Consider the following 22,804-nt stretch of genomic DNA (forward strand, 5'->3'; position numbering starts at 1 on the left):
GGGAGGTGGTGGAGTCGCCGTCCCTGGCAGTGTTCAAGAGGCACCTGGATGAGGAGCTGCGAGATCTGGTTTAGTAGCTTGTGGTACTAATAGGAATGGGAAGGCGGTTGGACTAGATGATTTTGCAGGTCATTTCCAACCTTGTGATTCTATGATTCTATGATACTCAGGTTAGCTGTTGTGTTGACCATTGACTCCTGGATGTAAAGTGGTCTCCTGGTCAGGATCACTACATTTCACTTATTAATTTACATGCAATTTATCTTTCCCAGATATATAAATATATGGGCTTCTCAAGCCCTGGATATAAGGCCTAGCAGAGCAGATATGGCCTGTTCAGGATTATTATTTTCTCAAATATAATGTGTTCCATAGGTTCCCAGTTACTTATGTCCTGGATTTTATCTCATTATCCATAAAATTATGAGTAATGTTTCAGAACTAATGTGCTTTGATGTATTTGTCTGTATTTGTCTGTTACTATTTTGGTTTAGAAGATCATAAGCTCGAAAGCTGAAAAAGCTGTTATGGATGTATTGAATTCAGAAGCTTATGGGATCTTAACTGTTCTTATGGACTGGGTCTCCAGCAAGCATCTTAGCAAACTCAAAATACAAGAAGAAGGAAAGGACAGTCAGAAACCTCAGTTGACTGGAAGAACATACCTCCAGGAAAAGTGTTTGAAAGCAAAGGGATTTCAATTTGCTCTGGTTAACATGTTTTCACATTTATTTGGTTAATTTTGAGAATATAAAAAGTCAGGCTGTTTTGTACAAGCTTTGGTAATTAAAGGTACAATCATGAAAACAAAATGACAGTAAGTCAGTCTTTATCGCAGCAGTAAGATATAATAGATAATTTGTCATTTTTAAAACAGATCATTTTTAAGGAGAAGTGTAGTGTTCAGTCTCAACTTGAGACTTTCAGCCTGTCTTTTATTTCAAGTCACTTTTGCTAACTATTTACATGTAATACTGTATATAATTCCTTTTTTTTTTTTTCCACAGAGAGGCACACACCTAATTTAAAATATTTTAATGCCTATATTAGATATTAAAATATCAGTTTATGACTTACAGCAGGTAATACTATGCTTAAATCACCTACTGCCATCTTTCTGAACATAGCAAGGCTTGGAATCAGTGTGGTGTTCAGGAATCCTACTATTATATTTTTCTTTGTTATATTAAAGATTTATAGGCACTAGTATTGGATCTGATAGTTGAGCTCAGTTGATGCATCTCCACTATTCACATAAGCCAGCGTAAAATTTAAACTCTGTGTAAGTATGTCATTATCCTACCTCTACAGGATCTAACCATTGAGCATTTGCACATGTAATCTGATAAACTTCAGGAGTATTTTGGGATTTTTGTTTGGTTTGTTTGTTTGTTTGTTTCTGCTCGTTTTCACCTGTAGTCCACTTATACAGCAAGTTGACATAACTGCACATAACTTTGTGTGTTTTACAGCTTCTGCCTATGGCCTCGGTGCAGCTCCTGTGGATGCCATCTATGAATCCTGAACTACACATGCCCATGATTAGATTTATTTACTGGTCTGTTAGACAGCTATATAATAACATTTCTAGCTTCAGGCATCCTCACAGGATAGAGTAGGTAGCACTGGCTGAAACTGAGTTTGTTCTGGAATCAGAGGCAACTCCAATAATGTCTATCAGAGACTTTCTTGTAATTGCTTTGTCCCTCAAAGTTCAACATACAACTCAATATTCCGCCTCTTGCCTGTTTGCTGTCTCCCTTTTTCTCCTACCAAGTCTTTTACTGCAAATGGCTACCCAGAAAGATCATCAACAGAGAAAAATGCTACTGTATAAGTCTGGCAGTTCTTGAACTGATTGTCCATTCACATTTCACTATTAGGCTCAATTAATGTAAAAATATTTTGGAGTTGAGTGCCAACTGTCTAGCTTGAAAAATGGCCTTTTTGTCCAAAGTCTTCCAAAATTCACATGTTGATGTAGTACAGTAATGTATTTTGTTAACTGGCAAAAGCAAACAAGGTCATACTTGTGTAGAGATAACATAGTTCTGAAAATACTGACTTTTGCTTCAGATCATGACAATTATTCTACTTGTACTATCTCTAGGACACCATTGCATCTCTTCTCAATGGAACCTTCTTTGAAAACAGATGTAGCCTGAAAAGATGAAAAGCATTTTCTTTGAAGTGATGACAAAAATGGGCTATTTCTCACGAGCTCTGAGTGGGGAGCATTCTATGAGAAGTGATAAAAACTCAGATTTGTAATGTGTTCCTTCAGTATCTTTTTGACATAGGGACTGCTGTTCACTTTTCTCTTAGAATCCAGAGAAAAAACACTCAGCCCATCTTCTATACAAAGATATTTAAAATTAATTTTCAGATTAATTCTTCATAATTTTAACAAATTCTTATATGTTTCTAATTTCAGTGTGACTGCTATTAAAATGTATGAGTAACACTTGATCTGAATGATACTTCAAAGTTCTTACCTTGTAAATCAAAAGGTCTTATGTTAATTTCTATAATTAGCTTTTTCTTTTAACTTGTTTTAATTAAATAATAATTGCTATAAAGCAATTCTGTTTATTTGTGCAAAAAGAGTACCTCAGTATAAAAGCAGCCTATGTAGTTTTGAGTTAGCAAAGAAATAGGGGAAGTTGGGTCAGTTACCATCATGGGCAAAACAAAATCAGCATAGGGAGAATAATGTAATCTATGGCCTCTTGAGAACAGACTGGGGCAGTGAGGACTAAATTCAGTTTTCCATTCCTTATATCTGCTCTCCCAGAGCACACCCAGTGTTGCCCATGGCTCAGCTCTGGCCAGCAGTGGGTCTGGCCAGCTGGCTCTGATCTGACATGGGGCCACTGCTGCAGCCCCCCTGCTACCTGAACACTACCATCAAAGCACAGTTTGTTAGCACTTATTTTTATGTTTTCAAAGATATTTTAAAAACACTTTGCATGTTCGGCATGATTATGACTATAAGCAATGTAACAGCCTCAGACATGACCCTGTGCTGAGGAAGAGGGCTGGACATGGTTATAACCTAAACCATTCCACGATTTTATCTTTCATATCTTTTATTCTCAGAATAAAATTTTGAGAATTTTTCAAAGACATTCACAATTCACAATTTTAAATGTCTTTGAAAATGGAAGAATTGCTATTCCTTATTCTAGTAACATATTGATGGAGAGGGAGCACAGAGATCACAAAATCACAGAATCACAGAATGGCCAGGGTTGGAAAGGACCTCAAGGATCATGAATCTCCAACCCCCCACCACATGCAGGGCCACCAACCTCCACATTTAATACTAGACCAGGCTGCCCAGGGCCCCATCCAATCTGGCCTTGAACACCTCCAGGGACGGGGCAACAGGGATGGGAGATGTTTGTTTTCAGGATAATCTTGCAAAACCTTGCCAGAATTACTGTTCCTACTTTGGCATCTGATTGCTGCATGTTTTGGGTCCCTTCTTCAAAAGCAAAGATCCACATTACAAGATTGCTGCATTCTTTGGCACTCTGACACTAATCAGGGATGCCAAAGATATAAAATCCATAGATAATGAGCAACAATCTTTTTCATGAAAGTGATCCTTCTGGATTGGATGGATAAATACAGCAGTGTATTTTCATGCTTAACTGGCTTGTGAGGTGTTTTTATATTGATACTACTTGGAATAAGCACAGGATTTAAATATTATGGAGGACTACCCTGACACCATTAATGAATAAATATTATATTTTAGCTGTTGGAGGGAAGTATTTCAGTCAATATACTTTGGTGAAGCACGATGGTCACTTATAAATAGGGACGAATTGTGTGACAAAAATGATGTAAATTGATTGCAGTACAAAAAGTAGTTACTGAAGAGACTTACCATAAGCTGATGAATGCTGTTGATCAGAATGAATCAGTTTAGCTTCTTCTGACTGCTTTTTACTGCAAGCTTATAGAACATGGAAAATATATCTGTTGTTAAATGTATGTTAAAGCTTATGAGTGTATGAGTTTTGATCACTATGACCACATGGCAATAGTGATCTATTGATAAAGTTGCACGTTTGGCTTAAACATCTCCAGTTTCCCTCAAGATGTCAGTATCCAGCAGGTGGCACTGTAATTAAACTTTTGTACCCGATAATCTTTTTTCTCTGTACTTTAAATTTCTGCATTCCAGATGATCGATGCTATTCCAAGATACTGAGAAAGATTTGACATCAGTAAATTAAGAAAATTAGACTGATTCACTTGCTATAAATTATTTGAATAATTTACTGCACTCCAGAATGGATGACTATATAGAATTTATGCATGGAAAGTTAAACTAGATTTTTTTATGGAAAGGAATTGGAGCGGTTGGTGTCATGAAAGTCATTGCTCTTACTCAGATGGATTAACTCTTTGCTCCTTCATTAGAGGATTCCCAGCTGTTGAAACTGACACAGTCTCAAACCATCCAGCTTGTAAATTCTTTTCTTTCTTAAGGAAGATATTGGAAAGCTTTGATGTTTTCTTCAGTGCATGAATTGTCCACTCACAACGGTTTTTTTAGGGAAGAAAACTAGGCAGAGGATGTCTTTAAGTAAAACTGAAAAAAAAAAATAACATTAGTTTCAGCCATTTCACTTTTTATTTTTAGTAGTATATATCTGCAAAAGTAATTCTGAGGATAAATGTTCACATATTGTTTAATGAAACCATAATTGTAGAAATTGTATTGCTTGTTTTCTTTCCGTGCATTATCAGACATTTCATTCTCTTCACACAGACCTGAAGACTGATGAAGGGAAGGTCTTACTTTTGGAAAAGCAATGCGTGCCTGTCATATTAAGTCACTTAAATTCACTCAATAAAAGTCTGCTTTCCAGTGCTTTTGATGGACCATGGAATCTGGTACATTTGAATACATTTTTCTTTTAAATGAGGATATAAGCTTATGAAGAAAAGAAGTGAGATAAGCATAAATATGAAACAAAAATAGCTTGATTCTTTTCTATAATTAACCTAATCTATCATTAGCATTCATCTGTGTCATGTAATTCATTAGAGATGTAAAGTGCATTTCTGAGCTGTCCTTCTCACTGTCAGCAACCCTGCTTTGTGTCCTGTTTGCTTTCTTATTTACTAGTGTGAATTTTTGGTTGTTACTTCTGGATTGGCTTTCCTTTATTTTATTGTTTTACTTTGCTGATGTCTTGCCAGTGAATATTTTCCTTCTGAAGTAAGACTATATCAAGGCAACCATTTTGTGAAAACTTATTAGCAGGTAGAGATTAAAAAAAAGAAAAAGCTCATATTTTCTAATACGAATGAACAGCTGACTCCTAGATGTTTTTCATGTAGTAATTCACTTTTCCAAGTGATACAGGCAAAGAATCAGTCCATAACCAACTGAAAGAGCACAAAAGTAGTGACGCATTCCAGTGCTGTGTTGAATAAACCTTGCGACTTTTCTTCTGTTAAATTTGTTCTGTCTTTATGAACAGAACAGGAGAGGATGTTATTTGGGGATATTTTGTTACCATGTACTGTAGTGATAAAAATAGAAAGTGTATTTGACTAGAGATCTTTAAGGTCCTCTCCAACCTAAGCCATTTTATGAATTGACATATGATTGGGAAATTATTTCTTAGCTCCTTGATATTAAGCTTTATGCAGTGCTTTTCTCTTTGATAGAATGAATTGCCCATAGATAAGTTATAGCCTTGTTCTGTATCATTTATTTGACTATTCTCACAAAACATGTATAATTGGTACTGTAAACCTACGGTATACTTTCAATCTCTTTGATTAGTCTCTAGATCCTGAAAATATCTTTGGAATCTCACTGAAGAGCATGAATGTATTCAGATTGGCTTTTTGTGCATACCCTGCATTCATAGATTGGGTTGACTGTTCCCTCTTCACACAGTGCCACTTCTGTGCTAAAGGTTTTTGCTCTTCATCGTTTTTTTTTTATCTGACATTCTAGACTAGCAATTGCCCACAGATATTGTTGATTTCAATGTTAGTATAATGCTTGATAAGATGTACTCAGCATCAGGAGGGTGGCACTGGGCTGTCTATTGGTGTAGCCAAAGGACAAGATGATATTTTGCTAAAAATATAGGTTTTAAAAGATCTTCTGAACATTAAGGTCCAGGAATTACTGGATCCTCATTGAATATTCAGTATAAACACCATACTCTAAAAAAGTCAGTCTCAAGCTGACTTTGTCAATGCCAACTTGATTTTTCTTAAGCCCTATTCCCAGCAGTGTTGTGTAGCATTTTTTTCTGGTTGTAAATCAGGGAAACTCCTGAGATAAATTAAAACCTTGAATTCAGTCCAAGGTTACTTTTTATAGATATTACGTTGTATGTCCTTGGAGAAGGAAAGAGGAAAATTTGACCAAAAGATTCATCAAGCTCTTTGAACTCAAAACGCCACTCAACATGTGCAAATAATTTTTAATATGTTTATTATTTTAGGCTGTAAGTCACATATTGTAGTTTCTTATTAATTGTATGTTAAATATTTTAAAATTCTGTAAACATTAAATTATTTTCCTTACATCTGTGTTATTCTAAAGCATATATCCTATGCTTCATGAAAGAACACTTAAAAAAAAAAAGGAAGTGAGTTATGATTTATTTTCTTTACAGTGTTGCTATAAGTCAATCTGTAATTGTAATCTGTAGAATCAAAAAGTAAAATATCAAGGGAACAGATTCTACTTTATTCTAAAGCGATTAAGTCCTGGGGAGGAGGATAAAGGGGAAAAGATTATACCATATGTCCATGTTAAAAATTCATGCAGTATGGTAAGGGAATTCTCTTGATATTCAGCTGTTCTTACCCAGCTCTTACTTTACCTTTCAATTATTATTCCACCTTTCCTGAAACAGTATAGTGACACTGTTTTGATAATGAAAGGCTGTCTAGTATCACATTAATGTCTAGATGTACCATTTCTGTCCATGTTAATTTGCAACAGCTTTAAACATTTCTTTGTGAGTCTTTTTTGCACAGCTTAGCGTTTCCCTCACATGACCACAAGGAAAGAACCACAATAAATGAACACTGAACATACATGCTCAAGATGAGATTTTATTTGAGCTTAAAGTGTTCTGTTTCCTGTTTTTCCTTGTTCTTGGGGGAATGGGCCTTGTTTTAATGCTACAATGTCAGTAATGTCAGAACTCAGAAGTTTCCATTTTTCAGTTCCAGTTTTACATGAGTTTTGCATCTTGTGCCCAGAATAAACCCCATTATTTCATTGTTCTTGAGGCTGCATATGGAAAAAAAAAAGCTGTCTGTTATTGGTTTACTTTCTTCTGCACTAAGTTCTGTGATGTGATTTTTAAAATATTTTCTTTTACAGGCCTCTTACAGCCTTACCTGGAAGCTTGATATAACAAATCATAGAATCACAGAATCACAATGTTGGAGAGGACCTACAAGATCCCCTAGGCCAAACATACTCCTCTCACCATTCCTATCACTAAGCTACTAAACCATATCTCATAGCTCTTCATCCAGACACCTCTTGAACACTGCCAGGGACTCACCTTTTCTTTCCTCCAACCTTCAGTTTTACTGAGGAACTTTGTAAAGAATCTCTGAAAATTCTCCCTTGCATGTGACAATGAAAATTGACAAAAAAATTTTCCACCAAAGCCAGTTTATAGTCTTGAGACATTTCAGACTTTTGGGGTATGTTAAACTTTATAAAATAGGTTTCTGTTGATTATTAGTTGATGGTAACAAAGGTCTTCATTGTGTCTGTGGCAGACTATTGCTGGGTTTCATGAGTGTGTTATTAATGGCACTGTGTCATTTATAAAAGCAGGCACATAATCTCAGCCATGGTTTACATAGAGTTTGTTGTTTACAAAACTCCAGGATTTGTTTGATTTTCTTAGGAACAAATTGAACTCTGGTAGAAAAAGAAGTATTTTCCTATGAAATGCTGTGGTTTAAAACATAACTTTCATTGGAAATAATCTAAAAGTAAAGTTAGCTCAGAAATCCAGATTGTTTTAAATTACTTTTTTAATTGAAAGACAACCTCACAGCTAGTGCTATGAATCTTTGTAAGTGGATTTTAAAATACTCTTGAAAGTAAATTCTTTATTGCTGCTGTTGTAGTGTTTTATTATTATATTTGCCTTGATAGCATTCTGGATTTTCTGTGTGTCCCATTTCTGAAATCTTGCTTCTTGTTGGGGAAATCCCGTTACAGTCTTTCTGTAAGCTGTAATTATATGATGTCTAAATACTACTTAGTAACACTTAATGATTTTTGCCAAGATTTTTTTCTATACATTGATAACTTTCTGCTTAGAGACAGAATTAAATGAGCTCTCAGTATAATGCATGTCTTTCTTCATAAAATAAGTCATTTTCTGCAAAGTCTTCACTGTTCTGTTGAAACTTGTCAATTTTCAATTATCAAATGTCATTTATTTTATGTAAAATCTTTTGCAGAAGCAATAGGGTGATGTTTGAACTATTTAAACTTCATGAATTGAACAAAGAACTACAGACAACAACCGACCCAATTCATTCTTGTATCTGTACAAACCTAAATTCTATTCTGTATAATTTGGGAGCGGAGCAGAGTGGCACTGATGCTGCTGCTCCAAACACGGGTCACTAGCACTATCTTTCAATGCAATTATATATAACTTAGTTATAGTCTGAATAACTTACACAAATTTCCCGTGTTGCTTGTGGAAATTACTGCCATCAATAAATTATTCAGAACCTCAGTACGCTGTAAGTTACTTTCTTTCATGTAGAACCTCATTGATATTTCCATCGTTCGTGAGTGGGAAAATGAAAAACATAATTAGAGTTTTAATGATTAAAGCCAAGTATTGATGAAATAAACTTTATATGTCAAATGAGAATATTTCCATTGTTTTGTTTCCCAGTTTCCTAGCATTTGGTCTTCTCTGTTTATAAAACATCTAGCATTTTGTCCTCCTGTTTATGAACTCATGTAACTCTGGGTTGTAATATCCTTGACAATGTAAATACAAATTTTAATTTAATGTTATATTGCTGTATTTTTTATTAATTTCCAAATCAATCCTCATTGGTCTCTTAGTTACCCGCATTTCTTTTCTGAGTGCGCTGAATATATATTTTTGTCTGTCACAATTCAGTGTTCACTACTTCCACATAGGAAATGGGGTACTTTCTAAAAATTTGATTTAATTTTCCATTTCTAATCTCTGATTCATCATTTGTACTTTAACTATGGAAACCTTAATTGTGAAATTGAAACCAGAATAAAATTATAAATATCTGTTGCATGCTACTCTTTGACTAAGACTGGCTAGAAGGCTATGAAGAAATGGTACTATAACGATTGGAAATAATAAGCTGAAGCAGAGATTTCTGGTTCTATTTCTAATCGATGATCTGCAGTAGTTGAGCTAACTAATAACGATGTGTAGGTTAGTAGTGTTGGTAACCTACTTTACATTTGTCATTACCAGGCAGGAGTAAGTACCAGATAAATACTGTACCAAAATCACGGTATTTCTCCATTTGTGTTTCTAAATATTTGCTAGACAGATTTTTCATATCTCTTTGCTGCATTGTATTAAACACCAGACCTGTGGGCCAGCCCAGAGTGGCTCTCAGCATGGGCCCCTGTTGTGGCCTTGTTCAAACGTCCCCATGTTCTGCCATTCCCCTGAACAATCTTGGCAGCCTCTGTTCCAGCAACAAGCAGGATGATGTGGGGAAGGAGAACACTGTGAAGCTGTTTACATTCCCTGCTGCCTGTTGTGGTGTTGTGCTATTGCTGGTGGGCTTTTTTTTTGTTTGCTTTTTCTTGGGAGGGTAGGGAAGGAGCTTTAGATTAGAGGCATGTCACATGCCAGAGCATCCCAATTGCATGCGTGGGATCAGGAGGTCTGTGAGAGAAGGGAGATGAAGTTGCACACTGAGCCTCAGGAAGAAGAAGAGAAGGTCTCAATGCAGCTTGGCAACACTGGACAGTTCGTTCCTGGTTTACCCAGCAAGATCACAAGTGGAGCAGGTGAGAAGGAAATCTAAGAATGGGATGGCAGTATCAAAGACTTGTGTATTTTGCTTTTCCTGAAGCTCCATAAGTGAAACCAAAGCAAAATGTTAAAATCTGAACTGTAAATTAAATGTTGTACAGGAACTGTTAGGTCAAGGCTTGAACTGGTGAATTCAAGGCTTGAACCTGGTGAAGGGATATGGCTGGTCCAGGGAGCATAGGCAAATTGTTTGCATCTGTGATACCCACATGACCAGATGGGGTGGACCCAGGATGTAGCCATCCTGGGCTCATATAAGGGCCTGCCATGGAAAGGTGAGTATCTCTTGGATCTAGGCTGTTTCCTGAGAAGGTGTGCTGTACAGAGACCCCTTCACAGCTGGGTGAGTTCTGCTCTTCTTTCTCTGTATGACTATTGGTCCACATGTGAATACTTTGCCTGGTATCACCAAGGATTCTGAAGGAGCTGGCTGAGGTGGTTGCTGAGCCACTCTCCATCATATTTGAAAAGTCGTGGCTGTCAGGTAAGGTCCAGGATGACTGGAGGAAGGGTCACATCACTCCCATTTACAAGAAAGGGAGCCAGGAGGACCCAGGGAATCACAGGCCGGTGAGTCTCACCTCTGTGCCTGGGAAGATCGTGGAACAGATCATCCTGAATGATATGCTTGATCACATGAGGAATGAGTATGTAATCCAAGACAGCCAGCACAGCTTCACCAGGGGAAGGTCATGCTTGACCAATCTGGTGGCCTTCTATGATGGAGTGATGGCATCGGTGGACAAGGGAAAGGCAACCGATGTCGTTTACCTGGACTTGAGCAAGGCCTTTGACATGGTCCCCCACCACATCCTTATCTCCAAATTGGAGGGATGTGGATTTGACGGGTGGACCACTTGATGGATAAGAAACTGGTTGAAAGGCCACAGACAGAGGGTGATCATCATTGGCTCTGTGTCCAGGAGGAGGCCGGTAACGAGCGGCATCCCCCAGGGGTCTGTCTTGGGACCGGTGCTCTTTAACATCTTTATCAATGACATCGATGACGGAATCGAGTGCACCCTCAGCAAGTTTGCTGACGACATCAAGCTGAGTGGTGCAGTTGACACAGTAGAAAGAAGGGATGCCATTCAGAGGGAGCTCAACAGGCTTGAAAGGTGGGCCCGGGTGAATCTGATGAGGTTCAACACAGCAAAGTGCAGAGTTTTGCACTTGGGCCAGAGGAATCCCAGGCATCCATACGGACTGGAAGGAGTGGTCCTTGAGAGCAGCCCTGTGGAGAAGGACCTGGGAGTCTTGATAGATGAAAAACTTAACATGAGCCAGCAGTGTGCCCTTGCGGCTCGGAAGACAAATGGGATCCTGGGCTCCATCAGAAGAGGGGTGGCCAGCAGGGACAGAGAGGTGATTGTTCCCCTCTACTCTGCTCTTGTGAGGCCCCATCTGGAATACTGTGTCCAAGTGTGGAGCCTCCAGTACAAAAAAGACAGGGAGCTGTTGGAGAGGGTCCAGAGGAGAGCCACAAAGATGATCAGGGGACTGGAGCACCTCCCCTATGAGGACAGGCTGAGGGAGCTGGGCTTGTTCAGCCTGGAGAAAAGAAGGCTGCAGGGTGACCTCGTTGCAGCCTTTCTGTACCTAAAGGGAGCCTACAGAGGGGAGGGGATTCAACTCTTTGAAAGAGTAGATAACTGCAGGATGAGGAAAAATGGTTTTAAGTTGAGGGAAGGAAGATTTAGGTTGGATGTCGGGGAAATTCTTTACAGAGAGAGTGGTGAGGTGCTGGAACAGCTTGCCAGAAAGGTTGTGGATGCCCCGTCCCTGGAGGTGTTCAAGGCCAGACTGGATGGGGCCTGGGCAGCCTGGTCTAGCATTTAATGGGGAGGTTGGTGGCCCTGCATGTGGAAGGGGGTTGGGATCCTTAAGGTCCCTTCCAACCCTGGCCATTCTGTTATTCTGTGAAGGATGTGTCAGAAACAATTTTGCTTCTTGTTAAGCAGAACAAATGCATAATTCTATTCCCAGTGTTCTGATGTGCCTCTCAGTGGATCTTTCATCCTTTTTGTTAGACTTCAACCTGAAAAATGCCATAGCCAGATGAAGCATAATTTTCTGCTCGATAGCTCACGGTTTAGACTTATATGAATAGTCTTATCTTCCCAGATGGAACCTAGAGCTTCTTGTTTTGTTTTTTTTTTTCTTTCTTTTTACTTGTAGTGTTTGCTTACTGCAATATGAGCATAAGGTTCTACTACTTTATTCTTCTGGAAGATGATCTTCAACAAGGGATGTTTACAAAAGGTAATAGCAACTAGCTATTTCCAGTGGTTTTTGATTTCCTAAAGAAATATGGTTTATGTGACCGTGGTCTGTCTGCATTCCCCAAAAGGGGTATCCTATTTTGAATATGCCAGCTGCTTCCAGCCAGACTTGGTGGCAGAATATCAGTTTGCACTGATTTTTGAGAGAGAGCAAAAGATGAGGACTCTTGTGTTTTCCAGTAGTAGACAGCAGATCAGCCAGAACACACAGCTTCAGACCAGCTCCAGCCTGCTGTGTCTTGCTTGTACATAGGTCTTCAGAAGCAATTAATTTCATGCTGGTGATGGTAGAAAGCTTCTGGTAGCCACAACTTGTTATTTCAAAGGAAGGTAAAGAATTGACTCCACATTTATGGCCTGCATCAATGTCTTACACTTTACCAGATTTAAAAGGACCTGCAAGCAGAGCCCATAATTCAGAGGTGTTTCACCTAAAAGCGAAATGGCTTTGGAATTGATAGTCTGATGGAAAAGCATTTATCTCCACGGTAGCATACTTAAATTTAGTCCAGAGAATGTGCAAATTTGGTTTATGAAATACTATGGCAAATCTCCAATTTGCCAATGTTAGAGGAACTGCAATGGCAAAGCACTGACCCAATTACAGTACTCACTGTGTTAGGACTTGCAGAAGGCATTGTAACAGGAATAGTGCTGTGCTCCTCCCTTTGTTGTCCCCTGGAGAAATGCTGTTATGGACAAAGCAACTTTGTGTTGTGCTGACTCTTGTAATGTGTTGCACCCCAACCACCACTGTCCTCTATCTGAAATAGAGATGTTTGTGTTAGATTGAAGTGTGCTGTGGTTCTTCTCAATGTGGGCTGAATAATAGGGCTGCTTTTTTTGCATGGATATACTTGAATCAAAATTCAGTAGAACCGTGACATAACAAGACAAAATCACAGCTAGAGAATTAAATTAAAATCATAAAATGATTTGGGTTGGAAGAGATTTTTAAGATCTTAGTTTCAACCCCCCTGACCAGGCTGCTCACAGCCCCATGCAGCCTTGCCTTGAATGCTTTCAGGGAGAAGGCATTAGAGACAGGCTGTTCTATAAACCAGAAATCATTTTTACTTATTTAATTCAGAAGCTATACTTTCTGTGCCCTCCCCATTACACAAGGATAGTTACCTGGATCCCAAGGAATGCCTCCCTCAGCACACCACATCTCTGCTTGCTGCAGCTTAGCAGAGAAGCTCTGGTAGGTGCACAGCATTGGGACAATGAGTTTGGTGCCTGGTGTACCGTAGTGTGGAAGCACAGCAAAGCCAGAATTCCTGCTAATGAGGTAAAACTCTAACATCATCTTCAGCTCCATGAAATGGCAGCTTTAGTGAGTTCAGCTATTGGGAAAGAAACAAAAAGCTGCGATTCTGCTTACAAGGAAATAAATAAATAAATAAATAAATAAAGCAGAAAAAAAAGGTCTAAGATTTTTAGAGAGGAACATAATATTCCACCCACACAAAGCTTGGGAGAAATAATATGCCTTTGAAGAAGGTCAGAGAGGATTAATGCTGCCAAACTGGTTTTGTTCTGCAGAAGGAGCAGTATTCTAGTATGTGGAAAGTAAAGAATGCAGATCATTGGAACTCCTTTGTTGTATGATCCTTCCCAAGAAGTCACAGTTGGATGTCCTCCTGGTTTCTGTTGAAGCAGGACTGATCCATTTTTGCAGCAGCCTTAACAGCAGGGTTGAATTTAAGAATTAGAAGTCTTGCTCTCCTTCCTTCCTGTTTCAGTTTCAGCCCTTCTGTTAATCTGCCCTTAGGGTGCCTTATTCCTGATTTACCTCTGTGTGGCAGGTTAAGCCAGGAAGTTGTTGTGTATTCCTGGGCTGTGCCTTGCAGTACAGACCTGAACCCTACCATGGACTTGTGTTTAGAGCAGCCTCTTCCATCAGCTACGAAAAAAGAATTCTTCCCTTTTTTTTTTCCCTCCCTTTCATTTCCCTCCCCCCATCCCCTTTTAAAAGTGACAAACAAGTGAGATGCCTGTGCAGGACCTGTGTAACAACTCCTTGCTGATATCTTTTGCAGCAGGACACATGAAGGCTCCTTATTTGTCCACAACATAAGCATTCAGACGCTCTAGTTTCACAGAACGCTGGCAGAAAGGAATCAACATCTTTCTGTCCTTGAAGAGTGGTTGATAATGATAAATTAGTGCCTGCGGTACTCAGCACTGTGCATCATAAATTGTATCACTACAAATAATCAGGAGGACTTATTTGGATGCGGGGGAGGCAGAATATATATGCAATAATATGTGTCTGGAACTGGATATAGGCTGAGATGGTGCATTCTCACCTTGTTTATATTAATATATTTACTGCACAATTCAATGGGAAGCCTATCCGGTACATCATACGGGCACAAGCTCTCTCAGCTTTCTGCTCTCACTGAAGAGCATACAGGTTGCTAGCACAGAAGGGACTTCTGCATATGCAAGTATCTTGATTTACCTCTGGATCACAAGTATCACATGGAACAGCAAGAGTTTTTCCCCACCTCTTAAATATGCCTCCCTAGTCATGGAGTGGGGCTTCTAAATCTGGCATTCACTGAGGACAAATGAGTGAACAGATGGAGAGCTTCTCCTGCTAAAAGCAGAATGCCTTCTCTGCATAGCATAGGTGATCCTTCGATGCTGGGCTTTTACCATTTTGGTCTTGGAGAATGGATTTGTGACCTCATACTACTGAATATGGAGGCAGTCTGCCACGGTTGCTTTATGCTCCAAAACAGAGACCTGGGCTTCTTTCTGTTGTTTCTGTCATTGCACCAGGACCACTGTGTGCTACATGCTATGCAGAGCAGTTCTTGAACACAACAAAGATTAGAGAGAGCCTGCAATGCCAGGCATGTTTCTCTAAGCAAAGCATGAGATTATGCCATTCAGATTGGGATTGGTGGGATAGGTCTTGCTGGGTGACAGTTGTTCTTGTCTCACTTTCCACCTTCACCAGAAAGGTTAGCGGTGGAGTATGGAATAGAAGCTGGGCATATAAACATGAAGATAATTCTCTTTGTTATAGGTCCTGCTGACTGACGTGGGGAAAAAAAATATTTTTGTGTTGTTCATCATTTGCAGGAGCTGTAGAAGTACTTGTTGCAAAACCTTGAGCTGACCAGGATGCCATAGGAATCCATGAAGTCTTTGTAAATAAGGCCTTCCAAGAACTTAAAGAGTCTCTACAACTTAAAAGCTGGTTGTTTTTTTTTGTTGTTTGTTTGTTTGTTTGAGGTATAAAGAACAATTAACAATATCAGAAGGGAAATAAAATGACATTAATAATTTTCTGCCTCTCGTTTCCCTGAAAGTGTGGATTTTGCATTGTGTTCCAAATCTAACCACTAGAAATCTAAGAATCACTTCACATTCCTGTTTGCTTTCTGGGACTGACACCATGCAGGTAAGCCCATGAAGCCATGAAAAGCTTCATTTTTGTTATTTTACAGTTTTAAAATACACATGTTGCATTTGCCATGATGAATAAAATAGCATACTTCCAGGCATGATCAAATTTGATCTGTATTGGTGTAAAAATATGTTATGAGTTAGCCAAGCCAATATCACTCTACATGATATTGTAATGTAAGTCACCAACCCTTTCCCTTAAGTCTGATCTTTGAATATTACATTAAAATCTCAGACTAAAATATAAAGTTGTCCAGAAAGAAGTGCTGTTGGCGCTGGGGTTTTTCAAGAGATATTTTATTGTCTTAACCTCACACCAAAATCAGGATTGTAATTTTGGATTGAATTCTTGTTCTGTGCTTCTTGAGATGATAAAGAAGTTGATACTTCACTAGGGTAGTGATGTCAGTCATAGCTTTGCTCTGACTTTCTATTAGCCAAATTGTAAATAACAAGAACATTATTACACAATGCTGGAGAAATTAACCTTAAGTACACCTTAAGCTTACAGCTGATCCAATAATTTCCCGAAACAACACTAATTAACATAATTAACAAACCCAACAATAGGTTCAGGTTTGTCTGTATTTAGTGCTAGCTTCAGCCAGCAGTTTCAGAAACATTCCTGAGCTGAAATAGTCAGATCTGAAATATACCAATCACCTGTGGGGGGAGAGGGTTGGGGTGGAACTCATCTAACCTTTGGCATCTATGAATAAATGTTTACAATGAAGCTTACCATGCTAAGTTCTCTTTAGTAGAAGATGAATCCCACTGTGGACACCTGCACTTGCACAGGTATATCCCAGTGTGCTGGAAGCACTATGCAAGAAGGAAAAATTGAAGCAAAATGGAAAAAAACTGACACAAAGATGACATCCCAGAGTAGCTCTCATCTTTTAACTATTACATTTTCTTGTTCTCATAAAATCACAGAATAATTTCGGTTGGAAGGGACCTCATAGCTCACCCGGACCCAACCCCTGCTGTGGGCAGGGCTGCCCCCTACCAGCTCAGGCTGCCCAGGGCCCATCCAACCTGGCCTTGAGCGCCTCCAGGGATGGGGCACCACAGCTTCTCTGGGCAGCTGTGCCAGCGCCTCACTGCCCACTCACTAAAGAATTTCTTTCTGACATCTAACTTATTTTTTCTCTTCCAGTTTAAAACCATTTCCCTCTTCTTCTACCACTATCAGACTGTGTAAGAAGTCAATCTCACTGGAATGCTGCCATGAGCTCTCCCCAGAGCCTCCTCCAGGGTAAACAAGCTAGCTCCTTCAATCTTTCTTTGTACCAGAAGTGCTGCAGCCAAAGAGCATCTTTATGGCTGTCTCAAGACCCGCTCCAACAGCTCCACATTCCTCCTGTGCTGGGGGCCCCAGGCCTGGGTGCAGTACTCCAGATGGAGCCTCATGAGGACAGAATAGAGGGAGACAATAACCTCCCCCTGTCTGCTGGCCACCCCTTTGTTGATGCAGCCCAGCATATCCTTGGCCTTCTGGGCTGGAAGAGCACGCTGTGGGTTCATGTTCAGCTTTCTGTCCATCAGAACACTCAAGATCTTCTCTGCAGGGCTGCTCTCAATGAGTTTTTCTCCCAGTCTGTGACTGCCTTGACCCGAGGGCAATGCCTTGCACTTGGCCTTGTTAAACCTCATTAGTTTCTCATGTTCCCACTTTTCAAGCACATCCAGATCCCTCTTGATGGCATCTCTTTCTTTCTATTGTGTCAACTGCACCACTCAGCTTGGGTGTCATCAGCAAACTTGCTGAGGATACACTCAATCTCCTTGTCTATGTCATTGATGAAGATGTTGGAGAGGGCCCCTGGAGGATGCTGCTTATGACTACCTTCTACATGTACATAGAGCCATTGACAACAACCCTCTGGCTACAACCATACAACCAGTTCTTTATCAATCAAGTAGTCCAGTCTTCAAATCCATCTCTCTCCAATTTACAGATAAGGATGTGGTGTGGGACCATGTAAAAAGCCTTGCGGAAATCCAGGTAGACAACATCAGCTGCCTTCCCTTTGTCTATTGATGCTCTCACTCTACTATTGAAGATCACCTTTTTATTTAATTACACAGTAAAAGAACATGGGTATTTTATCCAGATCCAAGTCTGTGCTTTGTCAAGTTAAAGTACAGAAGCTGAAGCTTCTCTTTTTAGTTAGTGTCTGTAAGTATGTTGAAGCCAGGAATGGTCAGGCCCTTCAGACATCTGCATCCTCAGCAGGAGCAGCACATGCTGATCTAACTCCTACATGTGCAGTGCAGGGAGTGAAAAAACAGCTAGGTGAAACTCCAAACATCATCTTCTCCTGACTGTCTGGCAAACTCCAAGCTTTTGTTGCAGTTTCTGGAGTCTTTCTCTCCTTTAATGGTTGGCAGAACAAGAATGTATTCATCATGCTGAAACCAGAAAGGAACCTGAATAAACAAAGCACCAAACTGTTTTTTAAGCAGAACTGAGTTGATTCCTTTTAGAAAAATGTTTAATTTGTTTGAGATATTTTGACAGTCTCAGCTTAATCATCAGTGCCAGGGGGAGATGTAGCTCAGTGCTGGTTTCTGTAGATGCTGCCGTTCTCTTAGCAGTCTGCACAATGCAAGCATAGGACTGGATGAATACAGTTGTTCTGCCATGCAGTAAAAGCTTCCAGGTAAAGTCTCTGATAATGCTGCGTAGAACTGCTAATTTAGGAACACACAGTGAAAATGTTAATTAGAGAGTATTGCTGTTGTGAGATTACTCATTAGTCTCCCAGTCTGTACCACCTCTTATATATATATAATAACAACTTACATTCTGATCTTCTAAGGAACCTGGACTTAGCTTTGTACCTTGGAGGTGAAATATTGAACCAAAACTACTGAGAAAGGAAGAGTGATCTTTGCTTCAAAACTTCTCAAAGTGCAGTGCAGACAAGCAGTATGATGTGGGAGTGCAAAGATTCCTTCATGCATGTTACCTCGGTGCTCCCATACCACAGGAATGTGCTGTTAGCCCCTGGCTAATTTATTTAATTGCACATTTATAAGGCAATATATGAATTAAAAATAGAATAATATAAAAAATATGATACTACTGTGTTTGACCTCTTTATTAACATATTTTATGTTCATATTTTACAATATAATAAGTTATATGTACAGCATTAAACAAAATTATTAGAAAGTAAGATTTGGCAAGATATACGGGTTTTTTTTTTTTTGTTCCTGTACATCTTTTGTGTAACAATAAAAATACTGTATACTAAATAAAATAATGTTAAATAGTCTGTGTTCACATTGGCACCATTGATTTCAAGACCCTCACTTTTTAAGGCCAGACAAATGTACAAAAGAGGATTCCTTTGGCTTTTTTTAAACAAATGAGTGGTGCGTACTATTAAATGAAACATGAAATATAGGGGATAGTCCACTGAAGAACACTGCAGTTACACACTGGCACAAGAGAAGTAGAATCCTCCCATTCTGTTTTTTTTCCTTTTTTTATTTTAGTAGCAATAGACTGAATTGCCAATGTAGGGTTTTGGAAATCTTGTTGAAGATTGCAGAGCTGTCAGCAAACCGTGAAATCTTACTGAAGCCTGTTGAAGTCTGTACTAATTTGTCATTGATTTCAAGATAGCAAGAATCCCATCCATAAATTAAACATCAGTTAGCCAGTTAAATATTCAAATAAATGCAGTTTGCATCTTCCTTTATAAGAAAAGTCAAAATTCTCCTCAGATTTAGCACATGCAAATTAATAAAGAGTGAGTTACGATACTGAAGAAATGGTGGAAGAACAGCGAGGAAAGGTTTTATGTATGTACTTCCTCTGCAGTACAGATGAAGTGCTGAAAAGACCAGTAATTACAGACGCTGAAGGGTGATACTAAGTGTTCGGCACAATTATGATACGATCATAGATAAGATCTGGTTATTAAGCGATGGAATGCTGGTTACTAACGGCAGGGTTAGAGTTAATATTTTTCTCACAACATTTTTTTTGGTCGAGCAATTTGGAATTGAAAAAGTGTAGGTTGGTAAATGATGGTTCTCTCCGTTTAGTGGTTAAACTTACTGAAATCAGTCATTGCTCATTTTAGCTACAAATTAAGCACAGAGATTTGGCATCACCTTCTGAATTGGGATCTAAACAAGTTTACAGACATTTTGACAAAGAAAATCAGAGTAGCTAACAGGAACAAATAATGTGATTTTTGTTGTGTTTTTGATTCTTTACTTTTCAGAAGAGCTGATTTCCATCTGGGGGGATCTGTGCTCACGTTTCAGGTTCGATATTAGGAAAGATTTCTTCTCTGAAAGAGTGGTGAGACACTGGAATATGCTGCCCAGGGAGATGGTTTAGTAGGGAAGTATTGATGGCAGGTGAATGGTTGGACTAGATGATCTGAGAAGTCTTCTCCAACCTTGATGATTCTATGATTCTATGTTTTACATGCACTGGAGCACATCATTTCAAAGCCACTTGTTCCTGTACTTTTCAACTACCTAAAGAAATCTACTTTTTTTCCTCTCAGTGTCACACATGCCCAACTGTTGTCTGAATATTCCTCTGCTTGAAATATTATTTGACATACAGACGTCAGAACTGGAAAGTCAGAGTTGTGTGTGCACAGTTTGCATTGCTTTTTTTTTAATGGTAGGAGTAAGGAAAGGAAAACTTGTTCTCCTCTGCACTTTGAGGGATCACTGCCAACACACACTGCCCTCTCACCAACCGGTTTGTCTACAGAGTCTGCAGTTTGAATTTACTATTTCTGAAATGAGGGTATGGACCACGAGTGCATTTACATGCATTATGTGCAGTGTTTAGAAGCGCTTCCATCTGTAAATTATCTTGGAGCTTTTTTTCATATACTATAATTAGTTGATCTGAGGACTGTGTATACACACCTATGCACATACTTTTAGATTTAATAAATCCATAGGGAATATAGAAAATGAAACTGGTTAAATATTAAATGTGTTAGAGCTGATAGAAATGCAGGTGCCTAATGTGTATTAATGGATACTGTGGCTGTGGTGCCGTTGTTGACTGTAACTGTTAGACCAATGGTTGACTAAAGCCCCAAGAAATAGAGCCATCTCCAGCGAGCAACTCAACAGCTTGCAAACCAGGCAGGAAGGGCAGCAGCAGGCATATCTGCACATATACTCATAAACAGGCTGCAGAATTCATGCTTTTGTGTCTGCTTATTGTCAGTAACTGTTTAACACAATTTTTTTTTGTTTCATACCAAGCTTCTTGGGAGAATTCTGTTCTTGTTTTGGTAGATGTATAACTTCATTTTCTTAGAAGTAAAAGAGAAAAGCTTCCCGTTGGTTACCAGGAGTGATTACGTAGAAGAAATGTCTCTTGTCCAAAGTCTCCAACGTGCTGCTGGCTGGGATCATTGTTCTCACAGGTGTTGTGGGAGCACAGGCCCCAGCCAGGCCCATCAGGATGTCACTGCTGGTTCAGGAGCAGGCATTGCTTGTGCCCACTCCAGGATATCTGCACACAGAGACTCAACAGCATCCAACCGCTCAATTTGTACCAGTTTGGTGAGCAGTTCCGGGATGCTGTAGCCTGCTGTGCTGATGCGGTCAAACAGCTGCATGCCATCTGTCATGCCACCAATTTCATCCCTCTTCAACCCGAAGCTCTCAGCAAGGTGACGCCATGTTTTCACTATGGCCTTCTCGGTGTTGTACGTCGAACTGAGCATTCGGCTGGTCTTCTCCAGGCAGTCAAACGGCAGCTCCGTAGGGCTCAGGCCTGCAACATGAAGGGTTCTGGTCAGACAGCTCTGTGCACAAGTCCTGGCTGTTCAAGGAATTTCTTAAAATACTATTAGCAATAGGCACAGCTAAAATCTTTAAGTGTGAGTTCATGATAGGTATGTTTAGCTCCATATCTCACCTGGTAACAGTAGGGTACAACATTCACAGAATAAGTAGAGTAAAAAGTTTGCTGGGAAAGAAGTACTAGATGGGCTGTGTGCATTCCTATGGTACTGCCACCTCCTGCAACAATTCACTTGCTATGAGAAGTATATTGAAAACATATCCCTCATGAGTGGCTTCATGAATACACCTCTGCACATCCAGCACAGCATTTGAGCTCGAGAGCTCTGACCCTTCCCTGACTCCAGCAGCAGCAGCTGCTGTAACATCACTGAAAGTTGCCCTTGTAGGTGCAGCAAAGATGCCAGATGCTTGCAAGCATAAAAGTCCCTGCAAATGCTCGCTTGTCACTGCTAACACTGAATCTCTAGAGATTATAAATCAGTCATTCAGTGAGGAAAAAGTTATCCTTTCTTATACAGTTTTTGTTTGCACTGCTGATCACTGTAGTTTTGTACACTGTTTCTGAAAACAGTTCTTTTGCTTCTGTAGTTTTCCTGCTTCACACACAACAGCAGTAATTTGATGGGAGATGGTGCTCCCTGAATCACAGAAAACTTGTTCACATGTATGCACATGAAGTATGTGAGACAAAGAAAAGGTAAATGCAGTCACGTCCTCTGTACTGCATGAACATTAGTTTGTGTATCTTCTGCTGAAACACTCCAGCTAGCCAAGTGATAAAGAGGGTTAACATGGATAATACTGGCCTACTTGGAAACTCTGCTTGTTGTCATGAGAAGTGGGACAGCACTTAGAGAAGCAGAGTAGGTCAAGACTTTTGTCTGAAACACAATCCTGACCCCCCACAAATCACACTTTTGTATTTGGACCCAATTTATACCTGTTATCCATGCAACTAAACAGATAAACACATTTCCTCTAGGTGAAAAGGAAAGTTCTCTGTGGACATCCGTGTGGATGTTCACATTACTCTTGCATCTCTCCAGAGGCAGAAAGCCCATGTACACATGTGGAGAGCACCTGTGGTACACAAACCCAACCTGAACAGCTTTGGAATCGGGGCAACGTAGTGCTTCCCGCCAGACAGCAATAAATCTGCCCCTAAGAGCTTTTTCCAGATTTGCACTTTCTTTCCACTTTCTTTTCCATAGG

The 22,804-nt window shown here is 39.6% G+C and overlaps 2 protein-coding genes across 4 annotated transcripts in view; one reads left to right on the plus strand and one right to left on the minus strand.

The window, feature by feature from the left end:
* The first annotated feature begins 572 nt into the window (after positions 1–572).
* Positions 573–4,938, plus strand: CCDC138 (coiled-coil domain containing 138). Its single transcript, XM_090142401.1, has 3 exons — positions 573–686; positions 1,473–1,615; positions 4,728–4,938. Exons 1-3 carry the CDS (start codon positions 573–575, stop codon positions 4,936–4,938), a joined length of 468 nt encoding a protein of 155 aa, XP_089998527.1.
* A 13,947-nt stretch (positions 4,939–18,885) lies between these two features.
* EDAR (ectodysplasin A receptor) overlaps positions 18,886–22,804 on the minus strand; it is a 72,876-nt gene continuing 68,957 nt past the window's right edge. For all 3 annotated transcript variants that reach the window (XM_090128237.1, XM_031605158.2, XM_090128229.1), the window contains exon 12: positions 18,886–21,560. In XM_090128237.1, coding sequence (XP_089984363.1) covers positions 21,241–21,560 — 320 coding nt within the window. In that variant the 3' untranslated portion in view covers positions 18,886–21,240. The remainder of the gene's footprint in view (positions 21,561–22,804) is intronic.

This window comes from Phasianus colchicus, chromosome 1, assembly GCF_987193195.1.
Source record: "Phasianus colchicus chromosome 1, bPhaCol1.hap1.1, whole genome shotgun sequence".
NCBI classification, from domain to species: domain Eukaryota; kingdom Metazoa; phylum Chordata; class Aves; order Galliformes; family Phasianidae; genus Phasianus; species Phasianus colchicus.

What these genes read in the sequence shown, in the direction of transcription:
- CCDC138 (XM_090142401.1), top strand. Translation starts at nt 573, where the DNA reads ATGGACTGGGTCTCCAGCAAGCATCTTAGCAAACTCAAAATACAAGAA. An exon ending in TCCAGGAAAAGTGTTTGAAA is followed by an intron (nt 687 to 1,472) that starts GCAAAGGGATTT and finishes TGTGTTTTACAG; the next exon opens with CTTCTGCCTATGGCCTCGGT. An exon ending in AGGCATCCTCACAGGATAGA is followed by an intron (nt 1,616 to 4,727) that starts GTAGGTAGCACT and finishes CCATAATTGTAG; the next exon opens with AAATTGTATTGCTTGTTTTC.